The sequence below is a fragment of the Biomphalaria glabrata genome, chromosome 1 (assembly GCF_947242115.1).
Source record: "Biomphalaria glabrata chromosome 1, xgBioGlab47.1, whole genome shotgun sequence".
In the NCBI taxonomy this organism is placed as follows: domain Eukaryota; kingdom Metazoa; phylum Mollusca; class Gastropoda; family Planorbidae; genus Biomphalaria; species Biomphalaria glabrata.
The window spans coordinates 41,499,055-41,520,604 of NC_074711.1; the positions used below are offsets into that span (position 1 = coordinate 41,499,055).

At 36.6% G+C, this 21,550-nt stretch overlaps 1 protein-coding gene across 2 annotated transcripts in view; it reads left to right on the plus strand.

Annotated features, from left to right (window-relative positions):
• Window positions 1-944: 944 nt before the first annotated feature.
• Window positions 945-21,550, plus strand: part of LOC106072402 (uncharacterized) — an 89,322-nt gene continuing 68,716 nt past the window's right edge. The window contains exons 1-2 of one of the 2 annotated variants that reach the window (XM_056037043.1): window positions 945-1,008; window positions 18,058-18,604. In XM_056037043.1, coding sequence (XP_055893018.1) covers window positions 18,514-18,604 — 91 coding nt within the window. In that variant the 5' untranslated portion in view covers window positions 945-1,008; window positions 18,058-18,513. Of the gene's footprint in view, window positions 1,009-14,806; window positions 14,917-18,057; window positions 18,605-21,550 lie in introns of those variants that run through there. The other variant, XM_056037036.1, reaches the window with a different exon arrangement.

The window sequence follows — 21,550 nt, forward strand, 5'->3', positions numbered from 1 at the left end:
TAAAATGAAGTCTTAGGGACTAATATATTTCCCCTTAAAAAGACAACGTTTGAACGATTAACCTCTAACGCTTTCATCCTCAATTCAACAAATACAAACCATGAAGGAACAACTCGCATGGAACAAACACGTAAACGACGGGATTCTTTTCAGACTTTAAAACAAGAAAAATATATGAAAATAAAATACATTTTAAAAACAAGGTATATATTAATTGTTTCAATTAGTTTGAATCAGTCATGTAATTGAATTTGTAATAAATCTAAACTAACAACAATAAATCTTGTTTAACGCAATTTTAGCGTTCTCAATGCGCTATGATCCTATCACTTGTCTGGACAAGTTTGGGAAAAAAAAGGGGGGTGGGGGAGAAGGGGGTATCTGGGTTGTGTTACCGAGATAGCTTTTTAAATGTATTTTATTAAAACAAAAAGCCTCCGCAAGCCAACACACTAACTACTGTGCCAATGAAATGTTTACGAAACAGAAGGTTTCATAGTTATCTATTGTCAGTTTCAAACTTTTAAGCGAAGACTTTATTCTCTACACAAAGTATAAAGGGTACTTTAGTACTTATACCGCCACATATGTCAAGTACAATTTCTTTCCCATGTTTAATACCAAACAAAATAATTAATTACCAATACTAATTAACTAATTGGTTTACTATTTTATTCTTTCTTGATTTGTCCGATACAAGAATTAATAGTATGGGAGAAATAACTTGTAAAAAAAAATGTAGACAGACAGACAGAGTGAGTGGATATAAGCTTTGTAACAATGTCAACACCAAAATGAAACGAGCAAAGTCTGTTACGAAAACAATTAGTGATATCACATTGACTAAGATAGCCACGCACACTCTATCAGCCTGGGAAAAGGCATGTATCAGTTTCAATGGGATACAGGACACAGATACGTTGTCACTATGCTAAGTGAGACATACTTACAGTGGTACGATTCTGGTGGATGTCAGGGATGCTATCTTGCTCTGTTTAGTTTTCATAGGTGTTGGTTTGGTTTTATTTTATCTACATTTATATTTATATTTTGTCTTCTTTTTTTTTCCCCAAATGAAACGATGAAATATTAATTAGTCAAGTCTATAATTTCATTTATATTTAGGAAGCAGTGGCGTAGCAACCAGGGCGCGAAGGGGCCCACGACCAATAGGGGCCCAAACGGGTTCTTGTAAGGGGAAAATGTTAACTATATATATTTTGAGATATTTCAAATTTGTACTTTATATTACTTAAATTTTTCTATATTTATTGTTCTTGAATTTTCTATTTCTGCTGTTGAAGTAAAATAACAAATTCATGTCAATCTTCTTTTATTACTGTTTTTTTCTGGATCGTTGCCTGGCCGTGTGGTTTGCGCGCTGGACTGTCGTTGAGATTTATCAATGGTCCAGGGTTCAAACCCTCCCCCTCCCATCCCTCGTCGTCCTGCGGGAGGTTTGGACTAGGAAGTAATTATCTTCAACTTTGAAGGAACATCCGAAACATGTAAAACATTTACCAACACATTTGTCTCCAATGAAATTGATGTAAAGCATTCAATCAGGACACACCGTAGGAAGTATTCAGGCTTTTAACCCTTTTGACGAACAATGCATAAAAGAAGAAAAATCAAGTAGGCCCTATCTATATATATATATGCCTATACACATCCATATTATATTAACCATTGTTAGAACAAATTTTTTATAAAAGTTTGTGTTACGCAATATTTAATTATTGACACTAGCTTGATTCAATAAGAGAAAAATTACAAATATTTATATTTTTCTCTAACAATATCTGTTGATGGTAGCAATAATCTCTTATTAGTTAATTCGCGGTCACATGTTACGACAGACCACAAGGGTCGCCTACAAGTATAAGTGTAAAAATACCACTTTGCCATCTTCTTTACAATGTTTGCAATTATGTAATGAAGTTATCTTGACATGAGAGAGAAGAATCCAGAAAGACTTATCTACCAATGGTTTACTCAGTACAGTATTGATCTTGTATTTTCTGCCATGGGATTATGTTCTGACTAAGTAATTAATAGAAGTTCTCCACAAGCTTTAGAATCTTTCTGACTATGTAGGATAGCGGTTCTGAATCTTTTAAGCTCGGCGACCCCTTTTTACAATACCCCCACTCTTTCGCGACCCCCCCCCCCCCCACTCTCACACACAGCAATAGAAGAGTAGACAAAACAATCCATTTTTTCGATGGTCTTTGGCGACCCCTGGCAAATCGTTAATCGATCCCCAAGGGATTCGTGACCCACAGGCTGAGAACCCCTAATATAGGACTTCTTTGATCTGCAATGTTGTAACAGTATGAAACAGACGTAACCGAGGACTGAATTAATTATGACCGAGAGGTGAAATAAACGCAAAATGAAATCATAGAAATAAATAAAATGTTCCAGGGAGACCTTCCAGAGAAAGCAAATGGTTTGACTTTCTCGGTGGTGAAGTTAGAATAGAGAAACAAATATTTGTGCATTTAGAGAGTCAATTCACGTGGAAACAAATATTTGTGCATTTAGAGAGTCAATTCACGTGGAAACAAATATTTGTGCATTTAGAGAGTCAATTCACGTGGAAACAAAGAAAGAAGAGATACATCAACACCACTTGCCGCATTCACCTATCACGTGTAGCTAAATGGTTGGTTCTCAAATGGAAATACATTTTGAGTACAGAATCACAATTTTTAAAGAACTTAGATTAAACAATATTGCAAAGGAAGTTAGGGTTATCAAACAAACTCTTAGGCGGCCCAACCGCCAGGTCCACACATGTGTTCGCCATTCAAGTAAGACAGTTTCGAAATTTTCAGTACGAAAAGGCACACAGAGGCTTTCAACTGCAAGCAACAAAAACCTACCTCCCTGTATACAAAATATTCATTTCAATCATGATTGCCACTTTAACCTAATGCACGTGGTCCTGCTTGTCACCTGTCTGAATACGGGCCGCGTGAACATTGTCATTCAACATCTACTCAAAGATAGGAGAAATGTCCTGGCGAGACTGCACTTCTTTGAAATAACCCTAACCATTGCCAATTAAATCTTGTTTCATGTTGAATCAAATTAATGGCAGCTTCTATTGGATGTAGTATTTTACCGCCATTCATTGTGGCATCCTCGTGACATTTGCAAGAGGCAAGTCCCGCCATAGATAGTCAAACAGGGAGCCTCGAGCTGGCTTGTGAAGTACCCATTGCATTACAGATGGTAAGGAAGAAAGATGGACAATTGAGCATTCCATTCTAAGGTGGCGACTTACAAATGGTCATTGTGTGAGTACGAATATCGTTCTCTTGAGCCTCGTAAAAAGTTGCCTGGGCAATGGCTCATTGACCCTGACTCCTACCCGACCCAAAAATTATCTGTGATTAAATAATCATCTAGTAGATGTTGGCCATTTGGACAAAGGTTTGGAAAAGAAGATATCTTTTCTTTTTGACCTCTGGAACAAACCTTCCCATTGATCTATTAATACATGGGCCACAAAGAAGCTTACTACTAATAAAGAACTGCCCATAATCACTGCCCACTAAATTTCTACAACTTCATTGCTTTCAATGAATAATGAAGTTTGAAACATTTTGTACAGATATTTTCTTTATATTCTTCTCTCGGTATGGTGCTATGGGAAGCGTGGTCGAGAGGCTAAGTTTGAACTTAGCTTGGCTTGGCTACCTATGAAGGGGGCTCGAGGTTCGACACCAGACTCGGGCAGCGTTGTGTTTACTGATCTAGATCTCCTAGATATCCCCACCCCCACTGGTCCACAACTGAGATTGGAACAAAGCGCTCTGAGCATGCTATAAGCATGAAAGTAGCGCTATATAAAAGCCATAATTTTATTTATTATCAGTCACGTGAGAACATGTCATTGTCAAAGATAGATAATGGGACGTTTGTATTCCAGAAAGGGAATTGAGAGAAATAACCTGTACACAATGGAGAGAAATAACGTGTACAAAATCTGTACCAGACAGAAAGAAGGATTGAGTTAATATATAAGCTTTGTAATAAAACCAGATGTGTGGCATAAACCGATGGCTAACTAGAAAGGGGGCTTGTTCGAATCTCAATATAGACCAGGAATTTTTAAAATTGATATTTGACTTGACCTGAGTTATGTTTGCTTAATATCAAAAGGCAGAGTGCAAACATTCTTCCCGATACTCAATCTACAAATGTTCACAAAAAGACTCTACGAGAGCGCACTGAGTTTGTTATAGGAGCATAGAAGATAGAGAAATACAATCAATACATTAAAAATATATTTAAAAAAAACAACAGAATATGGCCAAAGATAACGGACCATGGGCGTAGCCAGGATTTTTTTTTTTTTGGGGGGGGGGGGGGGGGGATTTTTTCTCCCCCCTCAACCCCCCTCCCCGCGGAAATTTATATATATTTATTTATATTTATTTATTATATATATATATATATATATATATATATATATATATATATATATATATATATATATATATATATATATATATATACGTGTGTGTGTATATATATGTTTAATAAATCTTTATTACATTCTGACTCTTCATTCTTTTGGAAGACGTTTATTATACCCTAGAATAAGTTCTTCCTGGAATAAGTGGAAAATTTATAGACTCCCCACCCTTGATAGCAATGGGATCTGGGGGAGCGCCGCCAACCACTATTTCCGGTATTGAAAGCCTCAAAAATGCATATTCTGAGGTATCTACAGTGCATTATTCTGCTATTAAAAAGTTTTATTTCAAAACTTGTGCTATTCCTACTGACTTAGATCCTCCCGCGCCGTTCGGCTCATTGGGCGGCAAGCTGTTTCCACAAAAATCTGTCACTGGCAATGTCTTAAGCCTCTTCCCACCTGCTCTGAGAACCTCTATGAAAGTATGGCGTGAAGTTGTACTAGGATGTTCCTGTTTGCGATTTCCTCGTAATGGCCTCCATGTCATTGCAACTCTTATTATGCGTAATTCATTTTGTCGAAGTTTAATCGTCAAAATCATCTGTTGTGGGGTTTTAAACTAAAATATCTCTGGACTTTTTTTTAAAACCTATTCAGCTACGCTCATAGAATTTGGTGAGTGTAGTTTGCTCTAGAATAATACTGAAGAGGGGGCTATCAACCTCAAAACTCTCTATAGGGGGATTTTAAACTCAAAAACATCTGAAGTGGTTTTAAACTAAAAAAAAAAAAAGCCATCTGGAAGAGAGGATTTTAACTCAAAACTACCATTTGGCTTGGCTAAGCTCAAAGAATTTTAGTGTGTAATTTAAATTTTTTTTATATTGAAGAGGTATTTTTTAGCATCAAACCCCGATAAAGGGGGGAGGGGTTTAAAATCAAAACCCTCTTTGACTACGCTCATAGCATTTTGAGTGTGTAATTAGCTTTTTTTTTTTATAGAAGGGTTTTTTTTCGCTTCTAACCCCGCTGAAGGGGGGTTTAAACCAGGGGGGGTTTAAACTTTAAACCCCTTTGGTTACTCTCAAAGATTTTTTAGTGTGTAATTTTGCTTTTTTAGCGGCCCCCGAAAGGGGAAAAGACGTTATTAGTTTTGTGTGAAATGTCCGTCTGTCTGTCCGTCCCGTTTAGATCTCGTAAACTAGAAAAGATATTGAAAATCCGACATCACAATATTTTAGACCATTCAAAGTTCTGATGCAACGGCTACTTTTTTTTTCCTGAAAGCGAAAAATCTAATTTTTAAAATCAGTTATGCAAGCAGTTTTTTAAAGAAAAAAAGCTAATTAGTATGCGTTATAAGTTAGACCCAACTTAAAACGAATAGTAATCTTATAAACTTTATTTTCTTCAACATTTTTTTTTTATAACGGAATTTTTTTTTTTTTTTGAGGATTCGAATAAGAGATTGAGCCTTTTCAAAACAATTAAATTATTTATAAGACTTCAGTTAGGCCTGGAGAGGCGCAGTAGCTGAGTGGTAAAGCACTTGTCTTCAGAACCGAGGGTCCCGGGTTCGAATCCTGGTGAAGACTGGGATATTCAACTTCGGAATCCTTGGGCGCCTCAGAGTCTACCCAGCTCTAATGGGTACCTGACATTAGTTGGGGAAAAGTAAAGGCGGTTGGTCGTTGTGCTGGCTACATGACACCCTCGTTAACCGTAGGCCACAAAAACAGATGAACTTTACATCATCTGCCCTATAGACCACAAGGTCTAAAAGGGGAACTAGTTAGGCCAGGTTCACATCTAACTTTGCATTCACTTGCACCTATCCTTTGATCTGCTGCACCGTTGGGGCACCACACAAGATCTGTCAACCTTCTTTCTCCATTCTTATCTCTCATTTGTCTTTGATATAATTTCATTCGAATGTTCTTTCTGAAAATATTGAAGCCTGCCTGGGAGGACCACTTCGGGGGCCGATTTTAAGTTTGTGTTTCCACACAATTTGTCTTTGTAACCTTGTTTATATTGATGAAGTATTTTTTTAGCTTCAAAACCCACTGGATGGGGGTTTAAATTTAAAACCCTTCGGTTATGCTCAAAGATTTTTTAGTGTGTAGTTAGCTTTTTTTATATTGATGAGGTATTTTTTTTAGCTTCAAACCCCACTGGAGGGGGATTTAAATTTAAAACCCCTTTGGTTATGCCCAAGATGTTTTAGTGTGTAATTTGCTTTTTTTTATATTGAAGAGGTATTTTTTTGCTTTAATCCCCGCTGAAGGGGGGCTTAAACTCAAACCCGCTTTGGCTATGCTCATAGCATTCTCAGTGAGTAATTTGCTTTTGCATATTGAAGAGGGGGTTTTACAGTACATTTCGGAGGGGGTTTAAAATTAAAACCTTCCTTAGCTATGCTCTTGGAATTTGGGGATTGTCATTTGCATTATTTTTTGTTTGTTTTGCGCTGGGGCAAGTGATGGTTTAGTATTAAAATATCACCTAAAATAAAGAAAATCAAAGCAAAAAATCAGTTAATAAAATCCGTCATTTCGGCCCCCCCCCCCCCCCGGCTACGCCCATGTAACGGACACAAATATTTGAGAACCATCTCTTTCTTCTTTACTTCCATTACATCGCTTCTTCCTTCTTCTCTTCACCAATTAGTTCCTTTAGTTTTGTTTCGCTCCGTCATTCCGCCTAGTGAACATAGACTTGTACCCTGGACATTGCTAGAGCCCGGGTAACGAAATACATTCCAGGGGTCGATCAATGAGACCAACATTTATTTCGCAGCTTATTTCCGGTAAGAGAACGGGGCAGGGTTGTTGTTTTTTTTTTCGTCATTGATTGAATTCGATTTCAAATGTATGTAATGTAGACTTGATAGATTTGTAAAGGTCTAAAGAAATTGACATGCGGGATTATTTCTTTTTTCAGTCTTTGGGTAAAAGAAAATAAACATAACAGGGAAAGCCATTTTTTACAGAAAACATTCACTAGAGTTATGCATCATGATTTAAAATGGAGTAGAGATTGAGAATAAGTTTGAAATTGTAAAAAGTCCTGGCACTAAGATATAGAAAAGAAAACAAAGGCAACATAAATGTGAGTATGACTTGTACCATGTAGTTGTTGTTAATCATCTTCGCCTCAATGAAGTCGAAAGGATAAGAAAAAAAACAACTTTTGTTTAAGACGTGAGTTAAGATACTTCTCGTGTCAAGGATATTCACAAAAACTAAGCTTGTAACGGTCAAACCTCTTTTTTTGTTTTTGTTTGTTTTTAAAACAATGATATGCACAAAAAGAAGGGGGCGTGGGATGAGTGGTAAAGCGCTAGGCTTTCGAACCGAGGGAGTAGGGCTCGAATCCCTGTTAAGATTTGGTATTTAAATTCGGGATTTATAGGACGGCCCTGAGGCCACCCATCTCTAATGACTACTCGACTTCAGTTGGGAAAAGAAAAGTGGGTTGGTCGTTGGCTGGCCACGTGACTCCCCCGTCCACTTCTCCAAAGATGGCAAGGTCTGAAAAGAGGTACTTTACTTTTTATTTTCTTATACACAATTTTTTTTTTAGATCCTTAGAACCGCATTATTTGTAGGCAGCTCTATCACAACATTGACGTTTTCAGCACATCGATTTTATTATATTTATAAATCTTATTTACTACTAAATTACAGTTTCAGATGCTAGAGAATGTTAACTTTCACCTTTCTTTTTTTTTTTAAAATGTTTACATGTAGCCGTGATCTAGTGACTAGTCGACACGTAAGTTCGAGTTTGTTTTAATGTTTACACGTAGCTGTGATCTGGTCGACACCTCACTTCGAGTTTGTTTTAATGTTTACACGTAGCTGTGATCTGGTCGACACCTCACTTCGAGTTTGTTTTAATGTTTACACGTAGCTGTGATCTGGTCGACACCTCTCTTCGAGAACATTGACTCTTTGGTCCGGCTCTAGAAGTAACAAACCATGAATCTATTCCCCCCCCCCGCCTTTTGTCACTTTCAGTTCATCCCCCCCCCCAGTACCCAGCCGTGTTGGCAGACGCTAATAGCATCAGTACATCTTGTCAAATCAACTAACAAGATCTCGGCAACTTTTCGCTACACACATCAGCCTTGACTTAATGGTCAGGCTATGGGCAGCAGACGATAGGGAACTGATTGGTCTCCCTTGTCTAGTCCCGTTTTAGAACTGTATGGGAAAGTGCATAACATGGTTTAGCTTGGAAATTATAATGTTCAAAGTTATACATGGGTACAGTTGTAAATGTGCACAATTATCTTATCTTATATATTACAGACGTTTCTTCAAAAAAGAAGATAATTACGTCATACACATTTCATGTGTCAATCAAGTCATGCATGTTAGTCACTGACTTAAACTATGCTAATTCGTTGGTTTTCCTTGCTGATTTAGACAACCCATTCCATTCTCTAATGGCACTGGGGAAGAAGCACTAGTATGAATTTGTTCTAGCGTAAGGAATAAGAAATGTGCCTCTATCTTTGTGTCTTTCTGAGTATTTTATTAGGTTTTGTTTTTCTCTTTGTAAATTAAGTTTTATGTATAATTGCTACTTTACTTATAAGTCTCCTATCCTGAAGCCTTCGCCTGAAGGGTTTATACATTTAGTGATTTTACTAAAGGTGTTACTCTAATCACATTTGAATATTCGTTTGCATGGGCGTAGCCAGAATTTTTTTAGGGGGGGGGGGTTTGGGGGGGTTTTTTTTTTTGGTAAGGGGTTTTAAACTCAAAACTCCCTGGTAAGGGGTTTTAAACTCAAAACCCCCTGGTAAGGGGTTTTAAAATCAAAAAACCTTGGCTGTGCTGGGGCAAGTGATGGTTTAGTTTTGAAATCTCACCTAAAATAAACAAAATCAAAGCAAAAAATCAGTCACTAAATTCCAACTCCGATATTTTAACCCTTATTTCAACATTTCTATTGTTTCATATGCTGTCATAAGATTAATTTGTAGTCATATTGTTGAAGAAATAGATAAATAGACTTTGACTATTCTCAGAGTGTAGTCTGGCTATAGGTTCCAAGTCTACATCGTGTCTGTAGTCAAGCAAACAATCTGATCAATAGCCTGCTAAGAGAGACGTGCAAGTCTAAAGAGAAAACATCTAAACTTGGGCCCTGGGAGTGTGGAGTTTGATGCTTTTAAGTTGGGAGACTGTCTTATCTTTATTGATGGGTAGGGGCTCGTTTTTTTTTTTTAATAATGGATCATTTATTTTCGTTTCATGTAATTACAGACACGTCTCCCATGTAATTAGAACTCAGCTAAAATTCTAGTAAGTTGTTTTTTTGCTCTCAATTTCAAACCTCTATCTATCTATCTATCTATCTATCTATCTATCTATCTATCTATCTATCTATCTATCTATCTATCTATCTGTCTGTCTGTCTGTCTGTCTGTCTGTCTGTCTGTCTGACTATTTTCTCCTTATTAAGTTCTACCCCCCCACCCCTTTCTCTCTCACTTTTCTGTTGTTCTGATGGTTAATCAATTTCCATTAATTTTTTTTTATTTCCTGCTTGTTCTTAAGTTTCATTCTACACTCTAGCTCTAAACTCTCGTCACTCTCCTATAGAGAAGATTCAGAGTTTGGGTTTTCGAGAGTTATAGTTCACTTTTCTCTCTTCTTTATTCCACTTCTTCCAAACCTTTACTTAGACTTTCAATTCGACGCTGACTTGATTTTAAACCTCTTGATAAAATTAATTTTTTTTACTAACAAAACTTCAACTGATACAACCACAACTTCAACTAGTATAACTTCAACAAATGGACCCGCACTATATTTAAACCTTGGCTATTTTTAGTTCTATTGGGAAATTACTGTTGTTTCTCGAATTGTAAACATGTTGCCTATGGAGTATACAATTCAAACAACCTTGACTTGACACCTATGGAGTATACAATTCAAACAACCTTGACCTTGACACATATGGAGTATACAATTCAAACAACCTTGACCTTGACACCTATGGAGTATACAATTCAAACAACCTTCACCTTGACACCTATGGAGTATACAATTCAAACAACCTTGACCTTGACACCTATGGAGTATACAATTAAAACAACCTTCACCTTGACACCTATGGAGTATACAATTCAAACAACCTTGACCTTGACACCTATGGAGTATACAATTCAAACAACCTTGACCTTGACACCTATTACTCCATGATAGTGTCCATGAAACTTTTTTATCATTTCACATTCAACACAAAATGTGACGCCGTTTAATGTCATCATAAAGTGTCGTGTATCTCACGGAGTTCTATTTATATCAACTAAACCCAACCTCGGTCTTAATACTTACAGATCACAAAGTCGTAAAAACACAATTGACTGATGTGATGAATGACTATCTGTCTTGTAGTTAGTGATGCCTATCTGTCTTGTAGTTAGTGATGCCTATCTGTCTTGTAGTTAGTGATGCCTATCTGTCTTGTAGTTAGTGATGCCTATCTGTCTTGTAGTTAGTGATGCCTATCTGTCTTGTAGTTAGTGATGCCTGTCTGACTTCAACAGCATTACACTGGAGATGTTTGGGTTTCTTGTGCGGGTGTATTCACTGTGACTAACTACTAAGACGTAGGCACACACACACAAAAGGTAACAAGTGAAGAAGCTAAGTCCAAAAACCGTTGAACAATACAGATGATGGTTTAATGTAGCAAAAAGGCCACAGTCGATGTCTCTGTCGATAAGGAACGTCCTACCCTTATGAAATCCTATCACCAACTGATTTTCTGTCTCTAGGTAGCCTCTAACCCAACTAAGTCTTAGCGTCACTAGTCGCGTTCAAAATCCGTCCATTATGGGGCGTCTCTACATAAACTAAAAATACTAACTATGCGTCTAACAATGATCAGGCACAAGGGGCAATGATGGCACAGATTACTTCGCTTGACCTGACCTGATTATGAGGCTTTTTGGGGTTGGATTTTCTACTCTTTGTGACAAAAGTTTAGAAATTAGCAACTGATTTAAAAAAGTAAAAATAAATTAGAGCTATTGTGATTTTGATAACTAAAAATAACACCCTGAAGAATTACTACTTAGTGTGTGTGTGTGTGGGTGGGGGGGTGCATGCCTCTTTTGTGGCTATTCCGGCCTAATATCGTTTGGTTTGTTGGACACCCGCCAATATTAATTGTTTCTAATTAATATCTGGGAGATGGAGTGAAATGAAAGAAGAACGAAACCGTCTTATATCTAATATTGGACCATATGTATCATGTCTGCAACCATTTTGTTTTACTTGAGAACATACAAATAATAGTTTAAAGTTTTAGAAAACAATGAAACATATACATGTATATATAACATTTTTGTTTTTGTAAGTGAAGGTTATTCACCATAAATCATTTGTTTCCATCTCTCCTCCCCTGTCTACTAAGAAACAAGTGCGTTCTTATGTTTTTCTACATTCTAATTCATCCAACAAATGTGCTAGACATTTTGGCGACTTCTTTTCCTGTTTGAAAATGTATGAATACATTTTTATGTTTAACTTTTTGTTCAATCTTTGTGAGATTTCATCAAGTTCAGTCGTAACAAGGCTTCAAGGAAACATCTATTATCTATATATATATTCGTAAGGGCTCGAACTGATGTATCACTCATCACTAATTTTCCCACTTGCCGTGGACGAAAAAAATACAAAACTGAAACTACCAAATCCCTTGGCTCAAGGAGAACTAAGATACTTGTATGATCGAAACCGCAGCGGTTAAATTTACCAACAACAATTTTGTATTCGCAGTTTCGACCCAACATTTCTTTTTTTAGCCGACGTATTGAAAAGTACAAGATTAAACTTCTGCTTTGAATCATTTTACTTGTTGTGCGTAATTCACTCAGACATTTATCAAACTCGGTTGGCTCAGTCGGTAGAGCACCAGACTTTAAATCTGAGGGTCAGGGTTCCAAGTTACTAATTCGCGGATTAACTTTTTAAAATTATTTTTTAAATAGCTTTTTTGGCACAATTCAATTTTAATAATTCGATTTACATAAGAGTTGAAACGGAATTGATAATCTCGATCCTAAGATGATTTTCAAAACTTGATGAATACATTGATGCTGTTTGAAAGCCTCAGAAGAGCCTCTCAAATCGGCCCAACACTTGTGTGCGTGTAGTTGTTGGGGACGCGTTATAAAGCGGGTCTTTCAAGATCAAGTAAATTTCTCTCTCTCTCTCTCTCTCTCTCTAACCCTCATTTTGTTGTGTTTGTTTTTTAACCAGTGCGTCGTTATTTCTCCGACATAGACTTTTGACTTGATTTGGAAACACCCGCTTCATAATGCGCCCCCGACACATACACGCACTCTCATTTTGGGCCCGTTAATTCTAGTAGCATTTTCAATTATTCGCTCCCCCCCCTCCCGGCCAACAACAAAAAGTTAGTCCTTCGTACACACTATGACTTTACTTCGGCTCTTCGGTTCAATAATAATAATAATTCTATGTATAAAGCGCTGTTAACAAACAAAAGGTAGACTCAATGCGCTGTGATCACATTCGAAACATAAACACGAGAGTTCAATTGACAAACTCATCTAAAAAAAAAATTTTAATTATATTATAGTTCGACCGTGACACACCGGTCACACACCTCCCTTTTTTTTGTGGTTAGTTTGACTTTTTTTTTTTAGCGACATTTAATCTTAACTTAAAACCAACATGAAAGACACCCACACCACAACACAGATGCATGTAAGGAACACAGTCAGGCTTGTCAGAAGTCTAGAAGTATGAGTGTGTGTGTGTGTTTGTCTGTGTGTGTGTGATGGAGATAAGAAGATAGTAATGTATAGACTCTACATGAGTTAACCTTCACAATACATAATACCTCCACTCTACATTGTATAGAGGCGTGCTATGGGCGTGATGAGGCGATACAGAACACACAAAAAACAACTAACCAGAATGACTTTGTTTTGTTTGTTTTTTAAAACTGTTTTTGAAATGGCTGTTTTTATCGTTGCCACAGCATGTAGATCTAAACCTTTTCGTCGTGGCTGTTGTCTCCTGAATAAATTTTAAATATCACTGTACTGAATAGTGCTATCTTCTAGAGTTGAATTTATCTTCACAGTACTTCATAGTGCTGTCTTCTAAAGCTGGGTTTAAACATCACAGTACTTAATAGTGCTGTCTTCTAAAGCTGGGTTTAAACATCACAGTACTTAATAGTGCTGTCTTCTAAAGCTGGGTTTAAACATCACAGTACTTAATAGTGCTGTCTTCTAAAGCTGGGTTTATTATCAGAGTACGTAATAGTGCTGTAATCTAAAGTCGGATTTATAGTCACAGTACATAATAGTGCTGTCTTCAAAGTTGGGTTTAAACATCACAGTACTTAACAGTGAGGTTTACTAAAGTTGAGTTTAAACATCATTGTACTGAAGACTTCCATGTTATTCACAGTGCTTCAGGGTATACAGACTTTTGGTTTCCTTCAGTTTCTATTTCACATCCAAGACCTAACGTGAAATTGTGAAATATTGTTATACACGAATGTATGTATTCACTGGAATAAGAACAATCTTAACTAGAGATAACATGAACTCAAATGATGTTCCGCGTGAAGTGTCCAGCGCCCGATGTTACACTAATATATCTTTGAACTTCTACTGACCTCACTGTTCAATGATTGTTACCCTGTCAGTGAGCAGCGATAGTCATTCAGAACCAGATCTCAGCCAGTAATTGAGTCAATTTTACAACTTTATGTATTCGGCCCCAGTCTAGCAGAGAGTTAATAGATTTCAACACATACACTCAGCGTTTCACACATCGATACACAGAAATATATTCCAACAAATATCGACACACACAAATTATTCAAAGACACATCGATACCCACAAAGATATTAAAACTCGTACACGTAACTATAGTTTAACATGAATCGATTCCCACAAAGATATTCAAACATATAACGATACTCACACGATATTCAAAACATGCATCGATACCCACAAAGATATTCAACCACATAACGATACTCAAAACGATATGCAAACAAGCACCGATACCTACAAAGATATTGAGATATACACCGATGCAAATAGGTTTTGAATCCTTCATTTTCCCTGAAGCAGTCATTGCTTTTGATAAGCACTTTCTTGTGATTTGAACATGGCCCAATGTGTCAGCTGTATTTGTAAACAGTTTGTATAGCGTTATGTGTGAAATGAATTGTTCCACAAACTTTCCTGTGTGATTTGAACATGGCCCGATGTGTCAGCTGTAATTGTAAACAGTTTGTATAGCGTAATGTGCGAAATGAATTGTTCCACAAACTTTCCTGTGTGATTTGAACATGGCCCGATGTGTCAGCTGTAATTGCAAACAGTTTGTAAAGAGTAATGTGTGAAATAAATTGTTCCACAAACTTTGCTGTGTGATTTGAACAGCATAATATAGACCATTAAAAGGTAAAAATGAATTGAATTCTTTGTTCACATTTTGACGGGAAAAATATGTATACTCTTTCAAATTACTTCGTTATCTGACCTTGACCCAAATCATAAATATCAGTGCTAATACATGGGATGCGTTGTGTGTGCGTGTTTGAAAGGTTTTTAGCTGTAACTATTTGTTAAACTCTATCCTTCTCTGGATTAGAGATTAATGAGTGACTCCAGAGATGACTGATTGACTTCAGAGATGATTGAGTGATTTCAGAGATGATTGAGTGACTTCAGAGATGAATGAGTGACCTCAGAGATGATTGAGACTCCAGAGATGACTATGTGACTTCAGAGATGATTGAGTGACTTAGGTCTACTAAAATTAATTACATGATTGATTCAAAATAATTGATAAATTTCACTCAATATAAGCTTTATTTCTAAAAAGATTTTTTTTATTTTACTTGTTGAATAATATATTTCTCAGAGAACAATGTTTTATAAGATCACTTGATGCATTTCTAGTGTCCCTTCAAAGTCTAATATTTATTAAATTTATCTCTTGATGCGGAAAATGAAAAAAAAAAGTAAAAAAATTTGGATATATATAAAACTGTGTCTAGCTTTGGCGTGCAGGCTCCACTCCAGACTGGAAGAAAGAAAATCAATGGCCAATGTCTAACAGGCTGTTACAACAGTCACAATGTCGCTGAGAGCTATTGATAACTGATTACCCCAAATGATTGACAGAGCCACTTAAACCATTCTTCTTCCGTGAAATGTCAACGAGATTTTGCCCTGTGCTAAATGCTTAAGTCTTTTTGTGGGTGGACTGGAGAAAAAAAGAGTTCAGTTAGACCAGTGGTTCCCAAACTTTTTTGTCTCGTAGACCCCTTGCCATGTTTTCTGGTTTTCCGTAGACCCCCTGCTTAAGTTATATTGAATTTTTGAAAATTCATCAATTTCAAATTACACATAATTTAAAACTACATTTTAAGTTGAACTATTTTTTTTTAAATAAATCTATTAACAGGCACAAATTAAAGCCCATTATAGAACAGTTAATACGCGTATAGCATACAATCACTAAACACATTGGAAATTTTTGTTTTTAAAGGTTTGCAAGCTCACCATCCGTTGCTACGAGATAATTTTTCATATAGGGATTTGCTGTATTATGAAGTAGTTCTTTAAAACATTAAATATTAATGTGCCTTAAGTATCACAGTAAAGTTTTTACAAAGAGCAGTTTTCGTGAATTTCTTGAGCCACAATAATTTGAAAAAAAAATACATCATTACCAGACAAGGTTGACTCAGCCAGCTGTATAGAGAAATATGTTGTTTGCAGAAATATGTCGTTTGCAAAGACTTACGTAAGAAGAAAGAAATATTTGACTACATTCCAACAGAGCTCAAGAATTTAGTGAGCTCTTCTATAAATCCATTGCCCTAACAACCAATGGGTCAGAGTTTGTATGGATGGTTCTCAGAAATCCACCACAAACGGAGGAGCTGGAATACTCATTTAATGGCCCAATGGAGAAAAAATAATTTAATAAAATTAAGTTCATTATAACTAATGAGCTCTATGATAAACACAGAGAAGAAATAGCAGCACTGGAGCTAACAGTTACCATGCTAACGAATCAGCCAAGTTCATCAAACAGTTTTGGTTTTTTTTCATGGCCGATATAAAAATAGTCCTTCAAAGCTTGACAAACTCTGATTCCTAGTGAATAAAACAACTCATGAAGCCTGGACTGACGTTCGGTGGTCACCTTGCCTGCTCGCATCTCCAGTCGGGAGGTTTGGGCTAGGATGTAATTATCCACAAAATCTGAAGGAACATACAAAAGATTTTGTACAAAACATATTGTGTCACATTGTAAAGCTCAACAACAGCAGCAAGAATGTTGTTCTCCAATGTTGAAATAGAAGGAAATAGAGGCTGACACACTTGCCAAATGTAAGAAAACAAATACACACTTGAACATAGCATTTTCTTGAACATAGCACTCTATCTGGAAGAAATGAAGAAACTAATAGTCAATTGTACAAACGAGAAATGGACAAGCTCTCATTCGATGACACCTTTTATAAACTATTCCGGTAGGACCACCTATAATTTTTCACATCAGAACCGTTCACATCATAATGAGAAAACATATGTTCCAGAAGCTCAAAATTGGGACCATTGACTTTTGCCCTCTTGGAGTGTCACCAGAGAATGCCAACCATGTCTTCAAAATTGCACTCTTCATCAAGAGGCCCAAAACAAGACACCGGCCACAGAACCCAAACATGAAATTCTTTTAATGATATAAGTTTGTCGAACTGTTTTTACAATTTCTTCAACGGATGGTAATATCAATAATTTGCCTATCGTGTGAGGTTTTCAGTATTTGACTAAAAGTAAAGAGATATAGTAAAACGCTCACTAATCATCTTCTTCTCAATGTGAGGCCAAAGAGAGATTTGTGGGTGTTTTATGAACTTTATCTTTGAGTGTTTGAAAGTTTTGCAAACCTTTATCTTTTCATCAGGGTGGCTTCATCTCAAATGATCCGCCAGCTTAATTGGTTTCATAGCATCATAAAAAAATGGCACATTAACACTCGCTTGTTTGACAAGGAAGTAATGAAGTTCAATTTCAAATACTTAACGCTGTACAGTCTACATTTCTTTTTGTTAAAGTTATAACTAGACAAAACATCACTATTTAAATCTAGTTATTAAATTAAATAAAACAATTTTTCTTTCAATCAGCATGATAAAAATTGTAAGGATTTCTTAAGGTACAAATCATAAATGTGTGTATGAAAAGATTCCAATTGTCAAAATTAAAGTCACGACATGCTGAATTGAGATTCTTTATCGTAGACCCCCGTGCACATCTCATAGACCCCCAATTCCCTTTTAAACTTTCGTAGACTCTTTGGAAGTCTTCGTAGAACCCTATGGGTCTATATAGACCCCTTTGGGAATCACTGAGTTAGACTTTTACAACTCGTACTGTTTTAGAATCAGGACAAGGGGAGAGAAGCTAAGCCTTTGTTTTAGTTCTAATTTATTGTTTTGTAGACTCTATTGTATGTTTACATTATTTGTTTCGCAGAATTATAAGATATAGCGTTATATTTTATTTACTCTTTTTTTACTACAGATAATAAAGAAAATCATGTTCCTCCTGTCAAGAGCTAGAAGGATAAGTTCTTTCAGAAAATTTACTCTTTGACTACGCATCATTTTCTTATGAATTCTTGTCATCCAGCATAAGGTAGCACAATCATTATCTACGCAGGATGGAATTAATGTGAACATGGTCACACCAAAAGAAACACCATGAAAAGGAACTATAAAGTCCCAAAGAATGACAAGGACAATCGCTATATGTAGTAGCGACAAGAAGAAAAATATTATTTTCTCTGTTATTCTTTGAATCAATGTAAAGTCTATATATTTTTTCACCATGGATTTTAATTTATTCACCAATGAATCCTGGGAGCTCGTGTTTCTTTTTTCGACACTACGATGAACTTTAACCTACTTGTAGAGATGAGCCGCGACTTTGAATTCCTCCAGGAGAAAGTCCCTTGTATTACCTCACAGTGAGTGTAAAATGGAAACATACGAGTCTCTGATGACGCAACCCAAAGGATTACTTAAATGTCTTCTTCTCTGGACCTGTCTTCTTCTGACCTCTTGCGTAGGTAAGTCTGGAAACTAAGACAATAACTACAATAACCTAAAAGTTCTAATTTTCCACTGATATAACTCCAAAATAAAAATGTGAAAAAACACAAAAATTGAACCATTTAAAAATGTCGAACACCAAAATGTTTGCTTTATGACTAGGCCAATTGTTTTCTTTAAATTGTATCTTATTAAACTTATTTATCATTTGTGCCTGGTAGCACACACTTTATTTTATGTTAATTAGATACTTGAGCTCGATAGAAGTGATATGATTGTATAAAACAGTTTGTTTCAAATGTAAAATCTGTCTTGTGTTCGATATATGTCCAGAGGTTCCTCTACAAACGAACACTTCTTAATGAATTGCCAAAATGTCCCGGCTTTAAGGGCCTGGTATCCGTCTTCTATCTTTCAACTGTCAGTAGAAACATTTTCGCAAGGCCCAATATCTTAACTTCGAGAGCAGGTGAGATGGGGACCATTGTCAAGAGTAATTTGAGACGCATACCATTTAGAAATATTTTTAGACAATGGTAGCTTATTCATGGCTTTAAGAACCTTTGAAACCAAATATAAATAATAATAACTTATAGTGCACAGCTAGAACTGCTATACCTCTGGGACAGCTGTTTCTCTATCCAGGACATCCCAGAATTCGTGACATCATCTTTCGTGTGCGTGAATGCAGAATTTCAACTCACGTATTCCTGCTCAACCTATTGACGTCTAAATGTTTACAACTTCCGGTTTCAGCGAGAAATCAACGACAGAAAATAAAAAGATTTGCAGGAATGAAACTCAGTTTTTGCTTCGCTTACGCTTTCGGCCAATCTTGACAATGGTTAGGTTTTATTTTGGGTATTTATTAAATGTGTTTTATGTAGAAATATATACCTCAATACTCTTCTAGTCTAGTAGACTCTAGTAAATTCCAACATTTCTTTTAGTTTGTTGTGGACGGTCGTGGACTTGTAGCACCAAACAGCTGGTAGACAGCTAAACAGCTGGTAGACAGCTAAACAGCTGGTAGACAGCTAAACAGCTGGTAGACAGCTAAACTGCTGGTAGACAGCTCAACTGCTGTAGCCTGTAGGCGTATTATATCTTAACTTATAAAACTTGAAATAACTTAAATAAACTTTTCTGTGAACAAAACTCAATATAACTTTGATTACAATGTAAACCAATTCAACCTGAGAATGAAATCAAGTAGACTTAAGTAATGCTATAAAATGGTATTCTGAACAAAATCGAACTCACTAGAATAACTCGTCTTTTCAGTCTGGCTATATGGAGTCGTCTGTCCTACCTAAGACCGCTGACGACAAAGCCGTTTGTCTTCCCACCGTCACCATAGAAACACACACACACATTCCATAACATAACTGAAACTTAAAGGTCAAACTTAGTCTGAAAGAAGAACTAAAACAGAAATAACCGAGTCAAAACCATCGGCGTAGCCAGGATTTTTTTTCGGGGGGGGGGGGGGAGGTGGGAAGGGGTTTTGAAAGCCTAAAAAATGCATATTCTGAGGTATCTACAGTGCATTATCCTGCTATTAAAAATTTTTATTTCAAAAACCTAATGTGCTATTTTTACTGACTTAGACCCTCCCGCGCCGTTCGGCGCATTTGCCGTCAAGCTTTTTTCACAAAAATCTGTCACTGGTAATGTCTGAAGCCTCTTCCCACCTGCTCTGAGGACCTCCATGAAAGTGTGGCGCCAAGTTGTACTAGGATGTCATCGCAACTCTTATTATGCGTAAAGCTCTGTCACAACCTTACTAAGGGGTCGACTCCCAGTTCGGCATAGGATTTCCTTGATTTAAACCCGAACTCTATAACTGACTCCTACTATCTGTCTTATCCATCTTTGTTGAGCCACATCTAGTGTTTTTCTATTTGACTATTCACTGCACTTTATTAATTGAGCCCAGAAATGTGTAACCTCTCTAGACTACGCTCTTGGAATTAGGTGACTGTAGTTTGTTTTATATTTTATATCGAAAAGGGAAGTTTTATCGTCAAAATCATCTGTTGGGGGGGGGGGGAGGTTAAACTGAAAAATCTCTGGAGTTTGTTGTTTTTAAATTCAAAACCCCATTTAGCTACGGTCATAGAATTTGGTGACTGTAGTTTGCATTAAAATAATATTATAGAGAGAGGTTTTAAACCTCAAAACGCTCTGTAGGAGCGTACCATCTGGAGGGATTTTAAACTTTAAAAAAGCCATCTGGAGGAGGGGGGTTTAAACTCAAACTTCCCTCCCCCAGGGCTTGGCTACGCTCATAGAATTTAAGATTGTAATTTGCTTTTTTATATTGAAGAGGTATTTTTTTTAGCTTCAATCCACACTGGAGGGGGGTTTAAATTTAAAACCCCTTTGACTACACTTATAGAATTTTGAGTGATAATTTGCTTTTTTTATATTGAAGAGGTATTTTTAAGCTTCAAACCCCGCTGAAGGGGGAGTTTAAACTTAAAACCCCTTTGGCTACGCTCAAAGTGTTGTGAGTGTGTAAATTGCTTTTTTTATATTAAAGAGGGGGTTTATCGCAAATTTCGGAGGGGGTTTAAAATCAAAATCTTCCTAAGCTGTGCTCTTGGAATTTGGGGATTGTCGTTTACATTTTGTTTTGTTTTATAGAAGAAGGGGATTTAACTGCAAAACCCCCTGGTAGGGGTGTTTTAAACTCAAAACCCCATTGGTTGTGCTGGGGCAAGAGATGGTTTAATATTAAAATCTCACCTAAAATAAACAAAATCAAAGCAAAAAATCAGTCACTAACTTCGGACCCCTCCCCCCTTCCGAGGGGGGTGTTCATTTGCGAAGGGGGGGGGTTGAACCCCAAAATCCGGCAACGCAATTGGTCAAAACAATAGCACATATTCTACCATGTCCTACTTTTCTATATTCTTTGTAAAATTTCTATGCTGATAACAGTAGTGACGTGATTATTA